The sequence below is a fragment of the Aquila chrysaetos genome, chromosome 20 (assembly GCF_900496995.4).
Source record: "Aquila chrysaetos chrysaetos chromosome 20, bAquChr1.4, whole genome shotgun sequence".
Classification (NCBI taxonomy): domain Eukaryota; kingdom Metazoa; phylum Chordata; class Aves; order Accipitriformes; family Accipitridae; genus Aquila; species Aquila chrysaetos.
In genome coordinates, this window is record NC_044023.1 from 16,992,449 (window position 1) to 17,008,969 (window position 16,521).

The 16,521-nt window shown below is 51.4% G+C and overlaps 1 protein-coding gene and 1 long non-coding RNA gene across 6 annotated transcripts in view; one reads left to right on the forward strand and one right to left on the reverse strand.

Annotated features, from left to right (window-relative positions):
• Positions 1-7,502, reverse strand: part of ADAMTS9 (ADAM metallopeptidase with thrombospondin type 1 motif 9) — an 87,198-nt gene extending 79,696 nt beyond the window's left edge. For 2 of the 4 annotated variants that reach the window (XR_003927700.1, XM_030043759.1), the window contains exons 1-3: positions 7,306-7,487; positions 6,775-7,163; positions 5,295-5,457 (exon numbers count right to left, since the gene is read on the reverse strand). Coding sequence is in view for 2 of the 4 variants with exons in the window: in XM_030043759.1 (XP_029899619.1) it covers positions 5,295-5,457; positions 6,775-7,163; positions 7,306-7,399 (646 nt within the window). In the remaining 2 variants the exon portion in view is untranslated. Of the gene's footprint in view, positions 1-3,826; positions 3,935-5,294; positions 5,458-6,774; positions 7,164-7,305 lie in introns of those variants that run through there. The other 2 variants (XM_030043758.1, XM_030043761.1) reach the window with 2 other exon arrangements.
• On the forward strand, positions 7,003-9,832 carry LOC115353808. Of its 2 annotated transcripts, none has more exons than XR_003927701.1 (2): positions 7,003-7,117; positions 8,203-9,832. It is a non-coding gene; the product is annotated as an uncharacterized LOC115353808 (long non-coding RNA). The 2 variants fall into 2 exon arrangements; XR_003927702.1 differs by having other exon boundaries at positions 7,004-7,117; positions 8,199-9,832.
• The last annotated feature ends 6,689 nt before the right edge of the window (positions 9,833-16,521 follow it).

The window sequence follows — 16,521 nt, forward strand, 5'->3', positions numbered from 1 at the left end:
ATTGCCAATTCTAACGCTGGGTATACACCTCGAACCACAGCTCAGGCAGGAACAAGAGCTCATCACCTACCTGTGCCAACGAGAGACCACGTTACACGGAAAGGCACAAAGTCAGGCTTTAGCCACGGTGCCAGACCCCCAACACATCCTCCCCCAGGTCACCTCCCCGGTCACGACACTGATGGCGTATTAACAAACCCACAGCCTGGCAACCTCAACCCGGCCACCCCTTCCCGAGCACGTGGGAACACGGCGGCAGCACCACCTCCTGCTTGTGCCGCGGGCTCACCAATGACTTCCCGTGCAGCTGGGTGGCATTGGGAGAGAGATGACAAACATCTGTAAGGGCTGAGCAGGCTGGTGCTAATTAGCACAAGGAAACAAGATCGCAATCATCGAGCTGGCAGCTCTTGGCATTTGGTTGCTCAAGACACAGGGCAGCACTCCTCTGCTCTGGTGGCCCCCCAGTGTCACGTTCAGTGGGAAGAGTTGTTAAAGTTACTATGAAAGGGTAATCTATTACAAATTACTCATTAATGCAACTCAAAAATCAGTGACATATTACTGATTATGCCTGTGTCGTGCTAGCTTGGCGGCAAGACTCGGTTCACGCTGCTGATTTGTCTTGTGCTTTTTATAGCAACCTTCTCAACGCAACTTACACGCACAGAGCTTCTTCTCTCCTCCTCGCCTGGATGAGTACATGGGCCTTGACTTTTCAGAGCTGCTGTGCCTGGCTGCACACGTGCTGCCTCCCCGAGTAGTCAAGCTGTTTTAACGCCTTGCAACTAAATACCCAGTTGCAAATTTGAGACCCTTCTGCATCCGTTTCTGGCGGGTACTGGGACGTGCTAAGCCTCCAGGCTGTGCCCAGCAGCCATCTGTGCTGGTAATGCTTGGTGGTTTTTGGAAAGCGACCTCAGCAGCTGAGTCACCGGGCTTTCCCACCTCCGCCGGCAGCGGGTAGGGGCACGGCCAGCTCTGCGCAGGTAGGATCTGCTCTGTCCTGCGCTCATCTGAGCCAGCTTCCAAAATCTCACCACCTCAGCGCGAATTGCTGGAAGGCCTCTTTGCTGGCTACGGCCCCTTGGCTCTCCTCCAGAAACAGAAAAAGCTCTAATCATCTTCCTACTAGTTTGGCACCATCAGAGTGTTATTGCTGCTTCTGCATGAGGAATTTTGCCCGTGGTGGATATTCCCACTTTAAGCGCTCTCATTAAGGAGCCAGGACTTTGCGCAAGATCCTCACATGCAGCCCCAGAGCCCAGGTCTCAGGACAGGCACGGCTGACCAGCAACGAGTCATGGGAACAGCTAGCGCTCGCTATATAGTCAGTCCTTGATTTATTCATCCCGGCCACAGGTGGGTCTTGAATATAACAGAATTATGACAAACGAGGCAAGAACAGGGAGGTATTTAACTAAGGAAGCTGGGAAGGAAAGGGAAAGCACAGATCAGGAGAGCAGAACAGTGAACGCAGTGGGAACAAAGAAGGAGCTGCCCAAAAGAGTTCATTCGGGATTCCTGCACCAGCATCACAGTAAAAGCTGTAAGGAATTTGCAAAGTTTGGAGCTATAAAGAGCTGAACACGCAGCAGAAGTAGGGAGACGAGAAAGCCTAACTCTTGCATTTATACTCCTGGCCACAGGGCAATTGTGGCTCGGTGCCGCCAGGCAGGTGGAGGCCACATCTGTCTCAGAACAAGGGGTTGGCCAACAGGCAGAAGGATTGGGTGAGGTTCAGTAAAAGGCTTCAGCTATCGCAAAATCCAACAAAACTGGAAGAGAAGAGCTCCAGAGAAGCCAACAACCACAATATAGGTATAAACATATCAATGACAAAAACCGGGGGAAACGGGAGAGAAAGGAGAAACAGCAGAAAGGGACGCAAGAGGCAGAACAAGAGGCGGCCCAAGGTGGTTTATTTAGGTGACGACCAGCAGCAGCAGCATCCTGTTGGCATGTGGAGCTGCACATCTCTCTGCAAGACCAAACCTTCGGGGTTCCACATGGAAACCGGTGGGTAGGGCTCGCCAGTCTGCTCCTGGTGGGAGGTCAGACTGGATGGGGGGGTCGGAGAGCTGCTGCCGGCCTCCTGGAGCCGGCCGGCACGGTGGGCGCAGCTCCCCGCAGCACCGCAGGATGCAGCTCCGTGCCTTTTATCATTGGAGTCAGATTGTTCCTCCGCGGCGCGCAGGAAAGCTCCGCTCTCCAGCTTCGCAATGAGCCACTTCCTTTTTTTCTTTTTTTAGGATCAGAATTTCTTTTCTCTTCCTCCTCCACCTCAAAAAAGCGGATATTTAATAATTCGGATCGGAAAAGCTTGCTATCGTGAAGCGATGGGTGGTAGCGGCGCTGCACCTAGTGACATCACGCTGTCAGCCTGGCCAAGTCTTCATCCCGTCAGGGCTATTCAGTAAAACGCAACTAATTATTCTGCCAGATCCTCGACCAGATGACAAATTGATTCACGGTACTAGCTAAAAGAAGGGAAGGAGGAGAAATTGCACCATTTCCTATGACTGAAACTACATTAACTCGTTACCCCAAGGAAAACTTTGTCAAAAGTTTTTATTGCAGCAGTTGAGCTATACGCCAGACGGCTGAAGTGCATTGCCAGGAGACCCCGGTGTTGTGCTATGAAAGTTCATATGCAGAGCACCGTTTGCATTTGATATCCATCAGCATTCAGAGAAAGATCTTTTTTCAGAACATCTGCAGAGTATCTCATATGTCAGAGGACCTAAAACTGTTATCAGAAACTGCTAATTAAAACTTAACAAAATCAAATACCTGTTTTTCTAAGCTGACCTGAGGACACTGAAAACTAAAAGTAACACCAGGGAGACTGCTGGCAATGAAAGCTTTTACTCAATCTGTCAGTCAGCTCACAAGGGAAACTTTTCCTGGATCCTGTAAGAAGTCTATAATTACATCATCATGGCAAGGGCACACCAGTATGTTGCTTATTAATCACTTCCAGGAAGACAACTATCAGAAAGCCATTCTTAATAGTACCACTGCCCAGCAACACGGGCTCCCTTGCTCACTGCAGGGTGGGTACTTGAGATTTCCCTTGCACGAATTTCCTCTTTGAGCAAATGTCAATCCCTGCCAGAAGCCTGCAACGCAAACGCAGCTTTTCACACGTTCTTCTGACAAAAGACTGGATTCGCACAACACCCTGCAGCTACAGCAAACTCCCAAACTCTCAGGAAACCATTCTTCTCTGGTAGGAGGGACAGATGCGCCCTGTCCAAAACAGTGAGTGCTGCTAGATTCTGCGTTTTCCCCTCTGCTCCAAAGACATGTGAGATACCTTCTCTCCACCAGACGTAACCCCAGGGGGAACGCCAAGGTTCAGCATTGCCCAAGCTGCCCTGCACTTGCTCTTTAAACGAAGTGACCAAGACTTGTTCACCATACACGTATGACCAAAGCATCATTCCCTTTCAAAAACTTGGACAACAGTAAAAGGGAGAGGGAGAGATGGGCGGGAAGAGGACAGGAGGACAAGTAAGACCGTCACGCCTGTCTGGAACCCTTAAGCTTGTATGTGAGAGGCGAGACGTCCTCCCTCCACTACATGAAGCAACTGAGACAAGCAAGGAAACAAAGACAAGCAAGAGGCAAAGCACGTTGGAAAAGAGGAGAAAGAGATATATGCCACATAAGTAATCTCACGGATGGAGTATTATCCTCGTGAATCACGATCCAGAAGAATAATACCCTAAACGGAAGCTACGATACAGCGAGGTGAAACACAGCAGACTTATAACGGCACAGAGTAAAGACCACAAGTGAATGTCAGAGCCCTCCCAGCTACCTTTGATTCAATGAGTCCTGTGATCTGCTGCTCCGTTCCTCCAAGGGCTACTGATGCAATGTGCCAGATTCCGTGTTTCTTTCCAACTGTTCTGAGTCTCCTGCATCTGATCTCAAAGAAGGGAGCAGAAACAGCTGGAAGAGAGAAACCAGAATGGCATAGTCCAGCAGCAACCCTTGGAAGAACAAATAACGACAGCCTTGTGAGAGGTACCATTGTCCCCCAGCACACGTTTTGCATGCGGACACGTATCCACGCGTCTTCTAGAAGAAACACACGTTGCTAGTGCATCAGCTCTGGCTGGTCACAGAGCACCAGAGCATCTTCCGACTTAGCGTGATCAGTGCAAGCTGAACAGACCGACAGCTCAACAGCGCGGCCGCGATCCACAGTCACGGGTGCCAAACGAGTCACGCGTGCTAAACGCAGTCTAAGTTTGGCACCAAACTTCTCCTCCAGCGGTACCTTCACTCCCTGAGCAACTCCACCTACTTTGCAGCACATGAGTGGCTCGCAGCCCACGCAAGGGAAGCTAGTCAAGGTCTACTCTGTTTAGGCTTTAAAGCTCCTGTAGATCTAGCTGCAGGCCAAAGGAGGAGGGCAAAACAGCAGGTGAAACAGGAGACCGAAGGAATAAGCTTCTTCAGAGAGAACTTAGGTATTTGCTGCCAAAGGAGAGGATTAGTTGTGAAAATCAGGAAGTCAACGAAGCAGAGAGCAGCAGGAGGCCAGTGCAGATAATAGGGACAGTAGGAGCGAGGCTATTGCTCACCAAGGCACGTGAAGGGGAGATAAAAAGGCTTGTGCTCTTTCATATGTGCAAAGACTAGAAGGAGGGAGCGAGGAGGTCAGGGAGATGGTGCTGGTGGAGGAAGGGCCACGAGGAAAAAAAAAGCCTTTGAAAATGAACCATGGAAAAGTGATTAATAGGGGAAGAACTGTCAGGGTTGGTGTTAGGACCTTCTCATTTCCACTAGAAAGAAATAAGACGTTGCAACTCACAACCAGATTTGGGGAGGGAAGACCAGGAGCACAGCAAGACCAAGACAGAAGGGTGTCATTTAAAGGACACAAACAGAATTTCAGGCAGAGAGCAAATCAGATTAGGATGGTTAAGAATGGCACATAGGAGAGGACAGAAGGCAAGTTTAAAGGCTCATGGGATATTTAAGGCAAGACAGCCCAAAGGATCTCTTGCCAGCCTTACAGCAGGGATGAAATGGAAACCATAACATTTTTCCTGACCGCAACTTCCTTATAACAGATTACTAGAAAGCACAGGCGCACCACGTCTCTCCAGGACAGCAGTACCACTGCAAGCCCGGTCCTAGCACACACGGTACCATTTCTAGAGGGGTCCCTCGACTCCGCATCCCTTCTGCCCCACACAAACCTACTGGCATTTTACTGCAAATCAGTTCCCTTTCGTAAAGTGCCAAGTCATCAAGGGCAGTAACAAAACGAGTACCTGGAGTATCGCAAGTCTGCCTGTCCCCTGAAGAGTTAGTTGGAGGTGTCCGGTGTCGGTAAACTAGGTGTGGTTTATTGTGCTCTTCTTCATACTCCTGTTCTTCGAGCGATAGCAGCGGCTCTACGAAATAGTCCCCATCGTCAGACTTGAACGTGCCTAGCTGAGAGGGACCAGAGAGGAACAGGCGGTCAGCTTCAGGCGATGACAAACCACGGAGCAGGACTACCCAACAAAATGAGTGGTTAGTGAGGGAGGTGCGCGAGTGCCCGGTTCCAGGCTGGAGCTCCAGCCCCCGTCACACCGCTTGCACCCACCCCGGGCTGCACTGCTCCCTGCAGCCATCGCAGTGGAACTTACGGAAAGCAAATTACTAATCCGTAGGCAGGGAGCACGAGAGGGGCACGTCTGCCAGTCCCTGTCCCTATGCCAGTGACGTTTAGCAAGCCACCCCTGCCCGGGAGGAGATGGTGCTGCAGGGTGCTGGAGACCTCAGTGCAGCCCCACCACGTTGTGCTGGTTTTCATAGAGCAGCTCTCCCCAAGACAGGCTTTAAACCCCCTTGTAAGGACCAGAGGGAGGCGTCCAGCCAGTGAAAGCCCTGCTTATGAGAAGACACCAACACTCCTAGTTGCACGTGACTACAAATGTAGGGATTTGGCAGGTAAATAAAAGATAGCCGAGAGAAAAAACATCCTCAGCCATTCTACACTGGGGTGCACGACCAGTTAGTGGGCGGGAGGCCTGCCCAGCCACACACACATGCACTAGCCTGGGTGAAGACGCTCACCCAGGCGAACTCCTGGACCAGACCGAAGCCAGCAGAGACCTCCCGGGGGGCACCTGGGACAAGCACCCCGGGGTGCTGGAAGGCACCGGGGCAGCTGGAAGGATCAGCCCTGCCGGGACCTTCTGCTCATCCCTTTGCCAGTATCCCCCTGCACAGAACGGCACCGGGATGGCAGGAGGGGCTGCCAGGAAGCCTGCCCTCATCTCCCCTCGGGCCGTGCCCCTGTCCCGGGCTGCAGGGCGGCTCCGGGGTCCGCGCTGCTACTGGGGACCCCCAGCCACCCCTTTGCAGCCCCCATCGGCACCCCGGGGCCAGGAGGGTGTCCGTGCCCGTGGTCTGCCCCCCCCCCCCCCCCGCTGACCTCCTCCCCGGGGGTGCCGCTGGGTGGCAGTTCCCCCCCCCGCAAACCCCACCGAGCAGGAGGGGTTCAACCCCGGTACCGTGAACCCGACATAAAAAAGCGGGGTGGGAAAAAAAACCCCGACCGGGGCCGAGCCCCAGCCGGGTTGGGGGGGGGGGGGGGTGGCGGAGGGCGGGGGGAAGAGGCCGTCCCCATCCCTCTGCCCAGCCTCCCTCGCCCTGCTCCTCCTCCTCCTCCTCCTCCTCCTCCGCGCTTCCGCCCCGGCGCGCCGCCGCTGGGCGCCCGGCGGGGCCGGGACCGGAGCCGGGAGCGGGTCGGGGGGTTCTCACCATCCCGGAGCAGAGGCTGATAACGGCGGTGTGCCGCGGGTGGGCGTTGACGTGCCCCCGGTAGAAGCAATGCTTCACGTCGGCGTCGGCCGCCTCGGCGTAGAGGCGCCGTTGGTCGGCGGCGGGTTCTCCCAGGAGGCTGACGGTGAAGAGCGGGGCGATGAAGGCCGAGCTGGCCGTCAGGTTGAAGAGGAACTGCTGCCCGAAGGCGGAGAGCCTGTAGTGCGCCTTGGGGGAGGCGGCGGCCGCCGCCGTCCAGGCGTCGGGGGCAGCGCTGGTGCTCCGCCGCCGCCGCCTGAAGTGGACATCGGTGGGGAAGGGCTCGCCGAACTCATTCACCCGGGTAGGAGTCACGATCTCGTACTCGCTGAGCTTCTCCAGCAGCTTGGCTGCAAGGGAAGAGAAGCACATGCCCCTGAGCGGCGAGGCCGAGAACCAACCCCCCCCCCTCAACACACACACCCCCCTCCCGGGGAGGGGGGCGGCAGCCCAGCACCCCCCCCGGCTCCCCCTCCCCGAGCACTCCCTTACCTTGCCTGGGGTGCAGCTTCTGCCTCCTCGCTCCCGTCCTCAAGCCGTCGATGAAGAGCGTGGTGAGTGCCAGCGCCAGCGGCGCCAGCTGCATGGTGCTGCGCGCTGTCCTCGCAGGAGACCAGCCTTCCCCCCCCCCCCCCCGCCGCTTTCCTCTTCTTTTCCTTCTTCTTCCTCCCTTTCCTTTTTTTTTTTTTTTCCCCTCTCCTTTTCCCTCTCCTTTTTTCGCCCCCTTTCTCCCCCCTCCCCGCCCCCCCGGTGCGCTGCCGGGGGGGGGGAAGGCGCTGGAGCCGGGCGGCGTTAGGGGCGGGCGGGCCGGCGGGGCGCGGGGCGCCGGGGGCCGCGCATGGTCCGCGGGGGCGGACGGGCCGGGACCGACGGGCCGGGACGGGGGAACCGGCCGCCCGCCCGCCTGCCTGCTCTCCCTCGCTTTCCGCCTCTCCCCCCGTCGGGCTGGTGGACGGGGCGCTCCCGGGAGCCAATTTAAGGGGGCGGGCTCCATAGATCAAGCAGGAGAAAAGATCCCGCCCTGCAGGAGCAGGGACAGCCCTTCCTCCTCTTCCCCCCCACCCCACTTCCAACATGTCACTTTCTTTCATTCCCGAGGAACGCCGGAATCGCAGGTTTTCGCCAAGAAAAGCCCTCGCTGTGGCTGGACGGGGCGGGCGGGGGGGGGGGGGGACAAGCCGCAGCCCCGGCCCGGGCGGGCGCAGCCGCTCCCCGCCGGCTCCTTGCAAGTGGTTTTAAAAAGGCAAAGTGGCCCGGGCAGAGCGGCACCGGCTGCTGCCCGATCTGCCAGGTCCTGGGGGGAAGAGCCGCTTTGTCACTCACCGGGAGGAGAGCCGAGTTTTCTTACATAATTGATGTTTTTCCTTCTTTTTCTTTTCTTAAAGACAGCTCGAAGAAGCGTACCGACGATCGAAGAATCCCCCGCGTGACGTTTTTTATAGCAGTGATTTTCTTCTGCGCTGCTTGGATATGAGGCGCTTAAAGCAACTTTTGTTTAGGGTTATTTTTATGTTGTGCAGTTTTCAGGCACCCTGAGGGAAAAGAAAGATTATTTCCTTATCCGAGTTTAGTTTGTTTTGTTTTACAGTTTGGAAGTTTTCTATAAAAATTCAAAGACATCCTTTAGAGCTAAATGTAATTAAGCATTGTCTTCTACGCTTCCTCAAACCAAAACCCAAAACCTTGGTTTGGGGGGGGCGGGGGGTGGGTTTGGTGTTTTTTTCCAAAATGGGGAAGGTGCAATGAAATTTAAAGCCTGTAGGCAAGGGAAAAGGAAATAGATAGTTGGAGGTTTGTATTTGTACTTCCATAGGAAATTTCAAAGTTCTGTACTTTCTTCACTCAACTTTGGGACAAAGAACAGAAATGCCAGTATCTGCTGCAGAAAGGGAAAGCTTTAAAAAAAATCAATTCAGAACCCACTTCTGGGCAAAACAGCACCTCCAGGCTCTTCTAAACTAACTGCTGAAGCCCTACAAACCTCAACCGTTAGCATTAAATTATTAATTTTGTACAACGAATATGAAAGTCAAAGTAAGCGAAGCATCACCTGCAAAGCCATGCGTCTTTGACTCTGCGGCTGGCTGGCCAGGGCTGCTAGGCAGGCCCTCGGCAGCAGTTTTGCACAGCAGAGCACCGTGCAAGAATCTCCATGTTGGTGGGGACCCAAGTCAGCACACCTTTGGGGCAAGGTGTAATGGCACATAACCTCCCAGCATAGCATAGTGCCCATGCTTATAAACCATGTTTAATTTGAATCTTGGATGCTTACAATAAGATAACTCACCCATACTGGCTTCAGGGGCTTGGCAAAGCTGGGATGCTTCCAGATTTGAGTTGCCTCACGTGCAGTCAACTCGGACAATGGTGTTGGGTCTTCTCGCTGCGTCCAGCCTTAGGGCTGGCGTGAGCAGAGCCATGGCTGCCTGGTGGTCCCCCAGTTCTGGGGAGCAGAGATGTCTCCCTGCTTCCACTGGGGGTGTGTAGGAGCAGTGATGTGCCCTTTCTGGTAGGTGTCACCTACTGCTGGGAGCAGCTCTTCCCAATAGCCAAATGTGGTTGTATCTCCACGCACTCACCTGTTTATGGTCACCAGACCAGATTTGCTTTTAATGCTGCAAAAGGCTCGCACGGTGACATCTTCCTATCCTTGCAGCCAATTGCTTGCTGATGCACACACATTAAGAAAGAAATCCTCAGAGGAGGAGCAAGACCAAACTGTTCTAAAATAACTTCAATCGGCAAAGCCTACTGGGGCTGCCACGCAAACCCTTGGCTTGCATGGCCTTTCCTGGCTCGGCATGAAAGATCGTGGCATCCCCACCCGTCCCCGACTGAATTGTGTCCTGATTGAGTCGGAAAAGCCACCGAGGTCCTTGGGCTGCTGGATGAACAAAAAGGGGAATCTCGTAACATCATTGCATAGCAGCCCAGGCTTCCTTCCAGGCATGTTTTCTCACTCTGATTCTTTTCTTCAGTCTTTCTCTGTCTCGTCATCAAATAAATGACTTAACTCATAGCAGGAGTAATATCAGCTCCTTGAGCTGCGGTGCTGCTCCGCCAGGCTAGCAGGAGCACCCTCTACGTTACTGAGCCCCTGACATTCTTCTAGCGCCTTCCCACAACTTCCATGTGTGCCCCAAAACTTTTAGACTTCACTGGGAGAGGGACAGAGGGGACCTGAGCTTGGGATACGGCCCCAGAAGTCACGGCAGGGGAGGGGGAGGCCGTATATCCCGTGCTCGGGTGGGCGCGGACACGTATCCCAGGAGTGCCGGGGCGAGCCGGCGCTGCCAGTTGGGCGTGTTGAGCGATATCAAGCTGCCGGTCAGCAAAGGGGGAGTGAAGAAAAGTGAACCGAGTTGCCTGAGGAAGGAGAGGGTGAAAAGCTGAGCATAGCATTAGAGCTGAGTCAGAGGGGAGGGGAGGAGGCTTACGTGGAGCTAGTCCTGCCGGTGTCCTGGGGGAGAGGGGTGCAGCCTTCGCTCGCCGCCTCATCCTCGGATCGGGATGGTGTTGGGAAACAGGTCTGCTGCTGTTTTATCTGGGTTGCAGAGTGCCCCAGGGCAGCCGCCATCCCCATTTCACGAGCACCCCGCATCCCACTGCTCCCAGCCTCAGCATCCCTTTGTGCCGGTCCGGTGCTAGCTGCCTTGCTTCCGTTCAGCTCACTGACACAGGAAAACCTATCAAAGCTTTGGTTTTTTTCTTTAGTTTACCACAAGGTAACCAGTTAATTTGGCTCTGGAGTAGGGTTCAAAGGAGCTCAGGAGCCAGCATGGGGTGAGAAGTGGCAGCAGATACCTGCTGCTTGGGTGGGTAGGACCCTTTTCTTTTGGGCACTGAGCTGAATGAAATGAGGCCGCCTTGTAGAGGAGCATCCTCATGGGCTCACTCACTGATCTGAAACCTTGGCACGTACAGACATGAGGGCAGACAAGAAACAAATCCCCCCCATCTTTCAGAAGAACGGAGCTGACCCATGGAGGGACTAATTAGGTCTCAATTCTGGGCAGAGTTGGGAGTGGACCAAAGCGCTCCCGGGACCAAATCCTGGCTTTGCAATGGCACTAAATACATTCTAGGAGTGTGGCATTACCTACTTAAATGCCGTTTCTGTTGATATACAGAAAAGTTGAATGTTGTGCAGCATTTTGAGTCTTTTCAGCTGGAGATTAGGAGGTGCAGAAGGAAAGCTGTAGCGTAAGTAAATAGATTATGTGGAGTTTAGAGAAACTAAGCTACCATCTTAAATTCAAATAACTTTCCTATTAGGAAGGATCTATTAATACTTACGGTATGGTAATTGTGCAGACTCCAAGTCCTCACCCAGTCAAAAGTAACCCCTAAGAGTCCATACCTACCCATGGAAAAATCCCCTTAAAATACTGGGAATTTTGCCTACATAAATACTGCAAAAGTTGAGCTGCAAATGCCTCTTCCATAAACTACGAAATGAGAACTTGATCACAACAGCAAAACTTCAGTGGGAAATTCAAGGCAGTGCACGCTGCTGCAAGAGTATACTCAAGGAACCCAAATTTCTTAAGGTTTTTGCACTGCTTTTCACCCTCCTTACCGTTTCCTTTTCCCTGTAGGTGAGGGCAATCCTCAGTCACTGATCTTTGTTCTTTGCCGCACACCCTACCCCGGGTAAGCATCATCTTCCTTTATCTGCCGCATCCACTCACTTGCCCAAGGATTATCCCAGAAGGCAGACTGTTTCCCTTTGATGGTTGCTCTTCAATGCCACAAGATAACCGAAGACAGCAAACATTTTCTCCTTGTGTCTAATCTGTGTGGTCAGAAAGTGAAAGATTTCATTCCCTTCAAAACAGCTGACTGCTTGCTGGCTGGATTTCAGCCTTTCTTGCTCATCTGCCTATGCTGGTAACAAGGATACCACTCTGTGCTGCCTTTCTCTCAGTTTAGGAAGCTGTTCTGCTCCTATAAAGGCTTCTCTTGAAAGGACGTTTTCAGCAATTCTGTCAAGGCTGGATTTTTAAGTTGTTTTAAGCCTCTCGCATTTATTTGGAGGGACTAAGACTTGCAAGTTCTTGGCCTATACGTAATTTTCAAACTTATTATCTGTGCCAAGCCAACTCCTTGATCCTCATTAAAAGGTTTTAGATACACAGTTTGACTCATCTACGGTAGCCATTTAAGCTCCTGCTTCCTCCGGGGGGGCTCTCTGTTCTTACCCCGAGCCGTGTCCCACGCAGCATGCTGCTGCCATCGAGGTCTGAGTCTCTTGGTTGTTTGGGGGTTTGCTCCTCCAACCTGCAGAGGGCTGAGAAGTGGTACCTGCCATTCACAGCGATACCAGCACAGCACTTCTACCACTGCTGTCACAGCTTGCCCTCTGCGGGCCCATATCCCAAGTCCCCATTTTCGGGGCGGTGACAGAGGGAGACGTAAAGAGATATGCCAGGATGCTGCAGAGCAGAATTAAACTCTCGGTCCTATCCTGGTCCACTGAATACCAAGATGTGCACATAGAAGTGACTAATCCAAGGTCACCCAGGCAAATAAGACCCAAATGTCCTTCAGCTTGCTCCTGGGTCAAACTGTGCAACTCAAATGTCTTCCCAGCCAATGCACTGCAGCAGGAGCTGTGTCCTGTGGCAGCCGTCCCTCTGCATAGAGGCACAAGCTGAGTGCAGTGAAAATGCAAGTATAACCCTGTCCTTGCAGACATCATCCCTGCTCCTTGCCTGCGTGGGGAATCGCCATTTGGGAACAGAAGGTGAAAGAGGAAAAGCAAGCAAGTCTCTCATATGGCTCCGCACACATGCAAGGAAACTGGCTCTCAGTTTGCCTTAGAAACAACTTTGACCCTGGAAAACAGATACGTGAGTAGGAACGGGGGACTGGGAGGGAGGAACAGGAAAGCCCACGTAGACGCTGTAAATGTGTGGGATTTTCGGTTTCAGGTCATCATGGATGGACATAATGATCCCTTGAGGCTTTCCACTTGAAACTGCTGGTTCCAACTCGCCCCTCCCCTGTTTCCAGCATTGCTCCAAACATTTACACACTGCTCCTTTTGCTTACACCTCTTATCTGCTTTGTGGAAAATGCATGCTCAGAGTAGCCCAACTTCGGGGTCTGGCTGCAGCCTGGCAGTTCCTTTGGCCTAAGGAGCATTATAGATCCCATCCCCTGCCCTTTTTATTACAGGTAGCAATCTGAGGCAGATCCTAAAGTAGCTGAGAAACGTTAAGCTTGATGGCTTAATTCTGGATCTTCCCATTTTTGTGCAAATTAAGCCATCAAGCTTAACGTTATATTGGTTTATCTTTTGTGTTTGACATGCTATAAATCAAACAAGACTTGAATATACTCCTTTTGACTTGGGATATTATGTACATGTGCATCTATGTTGTGTTCCAGGTGCCTTTGCCAAAATGTTAACAGTAATACTAGGAGGACTAACCAGACCAGATGTTCTGTAACCCCACACCAAAAGGCAACCTGGGAATGTTGGAAGATCTGCAGGTACAAAAAGCTTTACCCCTCGAGCCATGTACTTTTATTCATATAAACTAATTATCATAACAGCTCTGTGAGGTATCACCATCACCATATGAAGAGGAGACTGAGATGGTCAATTTGGCGAAGGACACAGAGCTGTGGAGCTGACTCTGTGATCGGTTCTGCCCCCCCACCCTCAAGCCTGCATGCAGCATAAGCGTACAATGTCATGTTTCAGTGCAGGGATCATTAAACTGTAAAACTCTATTTTAGGAGGGTTATTTTCATTCTTTCCCCAAATAGTAGATTGTCTCCAGAGATAATAAAATACAAATATCCATTAGAGTAGGAAAAAAGCTAAGCAGCTTTACAGATACCAAGTTCTTTTTCCCCTGAACTGCTTGATTTCCCTAGGGGTGTCACAAGGTAGCTAGCTAAAAGCAGAGACATCTTCCTGGGGGAAGTCTTTGTGATGTTGTTGTTTTTCTGCAGTGGTAGGAAGTCTGTACCGGTTATAAAACCATCAAAAAAATTGTCAATAGCTAAAAAATGAGAATGTTTTAGGCCTAATCCAGCTCCTGTCAAAATTCATCAACAAAACTCCCAGTGACTTGGAGAAGTGCAGAATCAGGGCCTCCGTGTCATTTCTGGGAGCTATTTTACAGCATCACATCATGCTCATTAATATCCACCTGACAAGCATATATAACACCCAATATTTCATTACCAAGATGCAACAGCTTGAAAAAGCATTTCTCTCTAACTTTGAAAAATGGCTCTGCTCCCTGAGGTGCAGCACTGAGAACGAGAGCTTTTTAAAATGCTGCCCATGTAGCTGAGGGTTGCCAGCACAGACTGGCACAGGGAGGGAGAAGATAATCTAATAGTAGCTCCATCACTTGGTACAACTGCTGGCATCACATCATTACTACAGCCAGAACGGGCACCAGACCAGAGCAGCGATGTGGGATTGCTCGCCCGATGCTAAGGGAGTAAGAGACGCTGCTTAGAAGTGATGCTGCAGATGCAACTTCGAGCAAGTCTCCAACTTGCTGAGTGCAGGATGTGCTGAGGAAGGAGCTCTCCTCCTACACGTGCTCCTACGCTCTTGCACCCAGTTTCCTCGTCTCCTCTGAAAGCAGCATTGATAACTGCAGTTATCAATATCTGCAGTTCAGATAACTGAACAGACCAGGGGTGCTTAGGCAGTAGAGAGTCAGCATATAAACATGCGACAAAAATCTAAAAAGGGATTTGGTCTCTCCCCAACTATTTTGTGTTTGCCCTGGACGAGCGAGCGGTGAGCAAGTTCTATTTTCAGCCGTACGCTCTGCAACAACCTGCCTGTTTCTCACGATGGCTATCGCCCCTCCTGAGCAGTTGGGCACAGTTAACAGAGGAACCCTCGCTCCGGTTTGTGCCTGGATCATTGCTTTGCTGTCAGGTGCCTGCAGCCTTGGCTTTGTTACTTAACTTCACTGTCAAGCTCTGCTTTTGCAACCAAAATAGGGCACTTAACAGTAAGAATTCAGCGTTTTTTAAATGATGGAGTTTAGGTGAGGTGTTAAGGAGCAGGCTCAGTAGTGGGATGCAACCAAGGGAGAGCAAACTCTGGGGGATCTGCAGAGCTGAAGCAGAATTGTGCTCTCCTTCCCAGCTGTTTCCATCAGCCACCTCTGCTCCACACCTTCCTGCCTTCTCGCTCACTAAATACCTTTTTGATAGCAAAGGCCGTGCAGGAGCAAACCTGGAATCTGTACGTTCCCCTCACAGGTGCGGGGAGAGCTCCACGAATGATGTGAATTGGCTGCAGCCTTCGTAACCACATTCATGTCATGCCACTCAGGCTGGGCCGCCGTAGGGAGAATTAATGGAGTGTAAATCCCTGTTTGGAAGTACACAGCATCTCCAGCTTCTCCCTGTAACTCCTTCACTCCCTTCGCAAACCACACGAGGAAGGGATCTCCCCAAAGGACCACAGCTGGACATTTTGGGTCACGATAGAAAGAAGTGGAATATTCACGCAGCCAGAGCTGCCTGGCTGACGGGTTTAGAGCTAGCTGCGATACTTCCAAGGAAATCCGTAGTCCTGAGACTAAAGCCTGCTAGCAGCAATCCTCTTTTAAAGTTATTGTATGGCTTGGCTACAAAGATAAGGCACCAGATGGCTTGGGAAGAATTTTTAGGAGACAGTTGTGCTGGTATGCCTGGAAGGATCTTGAGAGTTTACTTTTACAATAGACTATTTCTTCGGAGGTGAGTGTTTGTCAGGATCATCAGTTTTAATTACTTAAAATGTGGGCTGTTTCTAAATGCAGGCAGTGTTAAGAGGAGGTTTTTTCTATCTTCATTTTTTTCCTGAAGAGAAGACAGCCAGCAGGAATCCCTTCCTTTATAGGTAGCAGATTGGCTCGTGGAGACTAACATTATGCAGTTTTCATCCCTAATACTATCCTGCAGCACTTTCTTTCACTGATGAATTATTCATTGCACAAGCAGGTATTTTTTTTTTATCTGCTTTCAGTCAGTGAAGTAAGCAGCTTATTCTGCCAACTCTAAGCACCCAAAACCATGGATCAGTCCTCAAAATTCCCAAGACTTTTAAACCAAGCCTTACTTTGTCTTTTTGTTGTGAGGAGGGATGAGCTGGGACAGGATCCATAAGGATGCCAGTAGGAATAAGCAGTATGGCTGAAAGAGTTAGCTAGCAACCTGCCAGTAATCTAGATGTTGCTTTCAAACACCCAACTTACTTCTAAAGCAAAATGTGATCAGTTTGCGGTACGGATTATAGCACTATTACCTACAATATCAGGGGCTGAATTTGATGACACCAGGAATAAAACTCCCATATGCCTAGTTTGAGGGCATGACATTTCTTTCCCAGACAGAAGTGTTACCTAGATCTGTTTAGAGGATTTGGACAATTTGGGCCTTCCTGATAACCACGACCCTGCCAGAGCTCCTCGTCACCTGCAGGTGCATGGTAGACCCGAGGAGATGTGCATGGTCAGCATGTCTCGTATGCCTGGAGATATGGCAGCTCTGCTAAGAAGGTCATTTTCTGTCCTACGATGCATGTGTGTTGGGATGTACATGTCATATTTTTCTGGCCTCTACTTTCTATACACACTAGAATATAAATAACATTGCTGAATGTTGGTGGTGGAAATCAGGCTCACGTTTGTGAGCCAGCTGTTTCCATGTTTTCTCCCCATGTTTTTATCAGCTTAA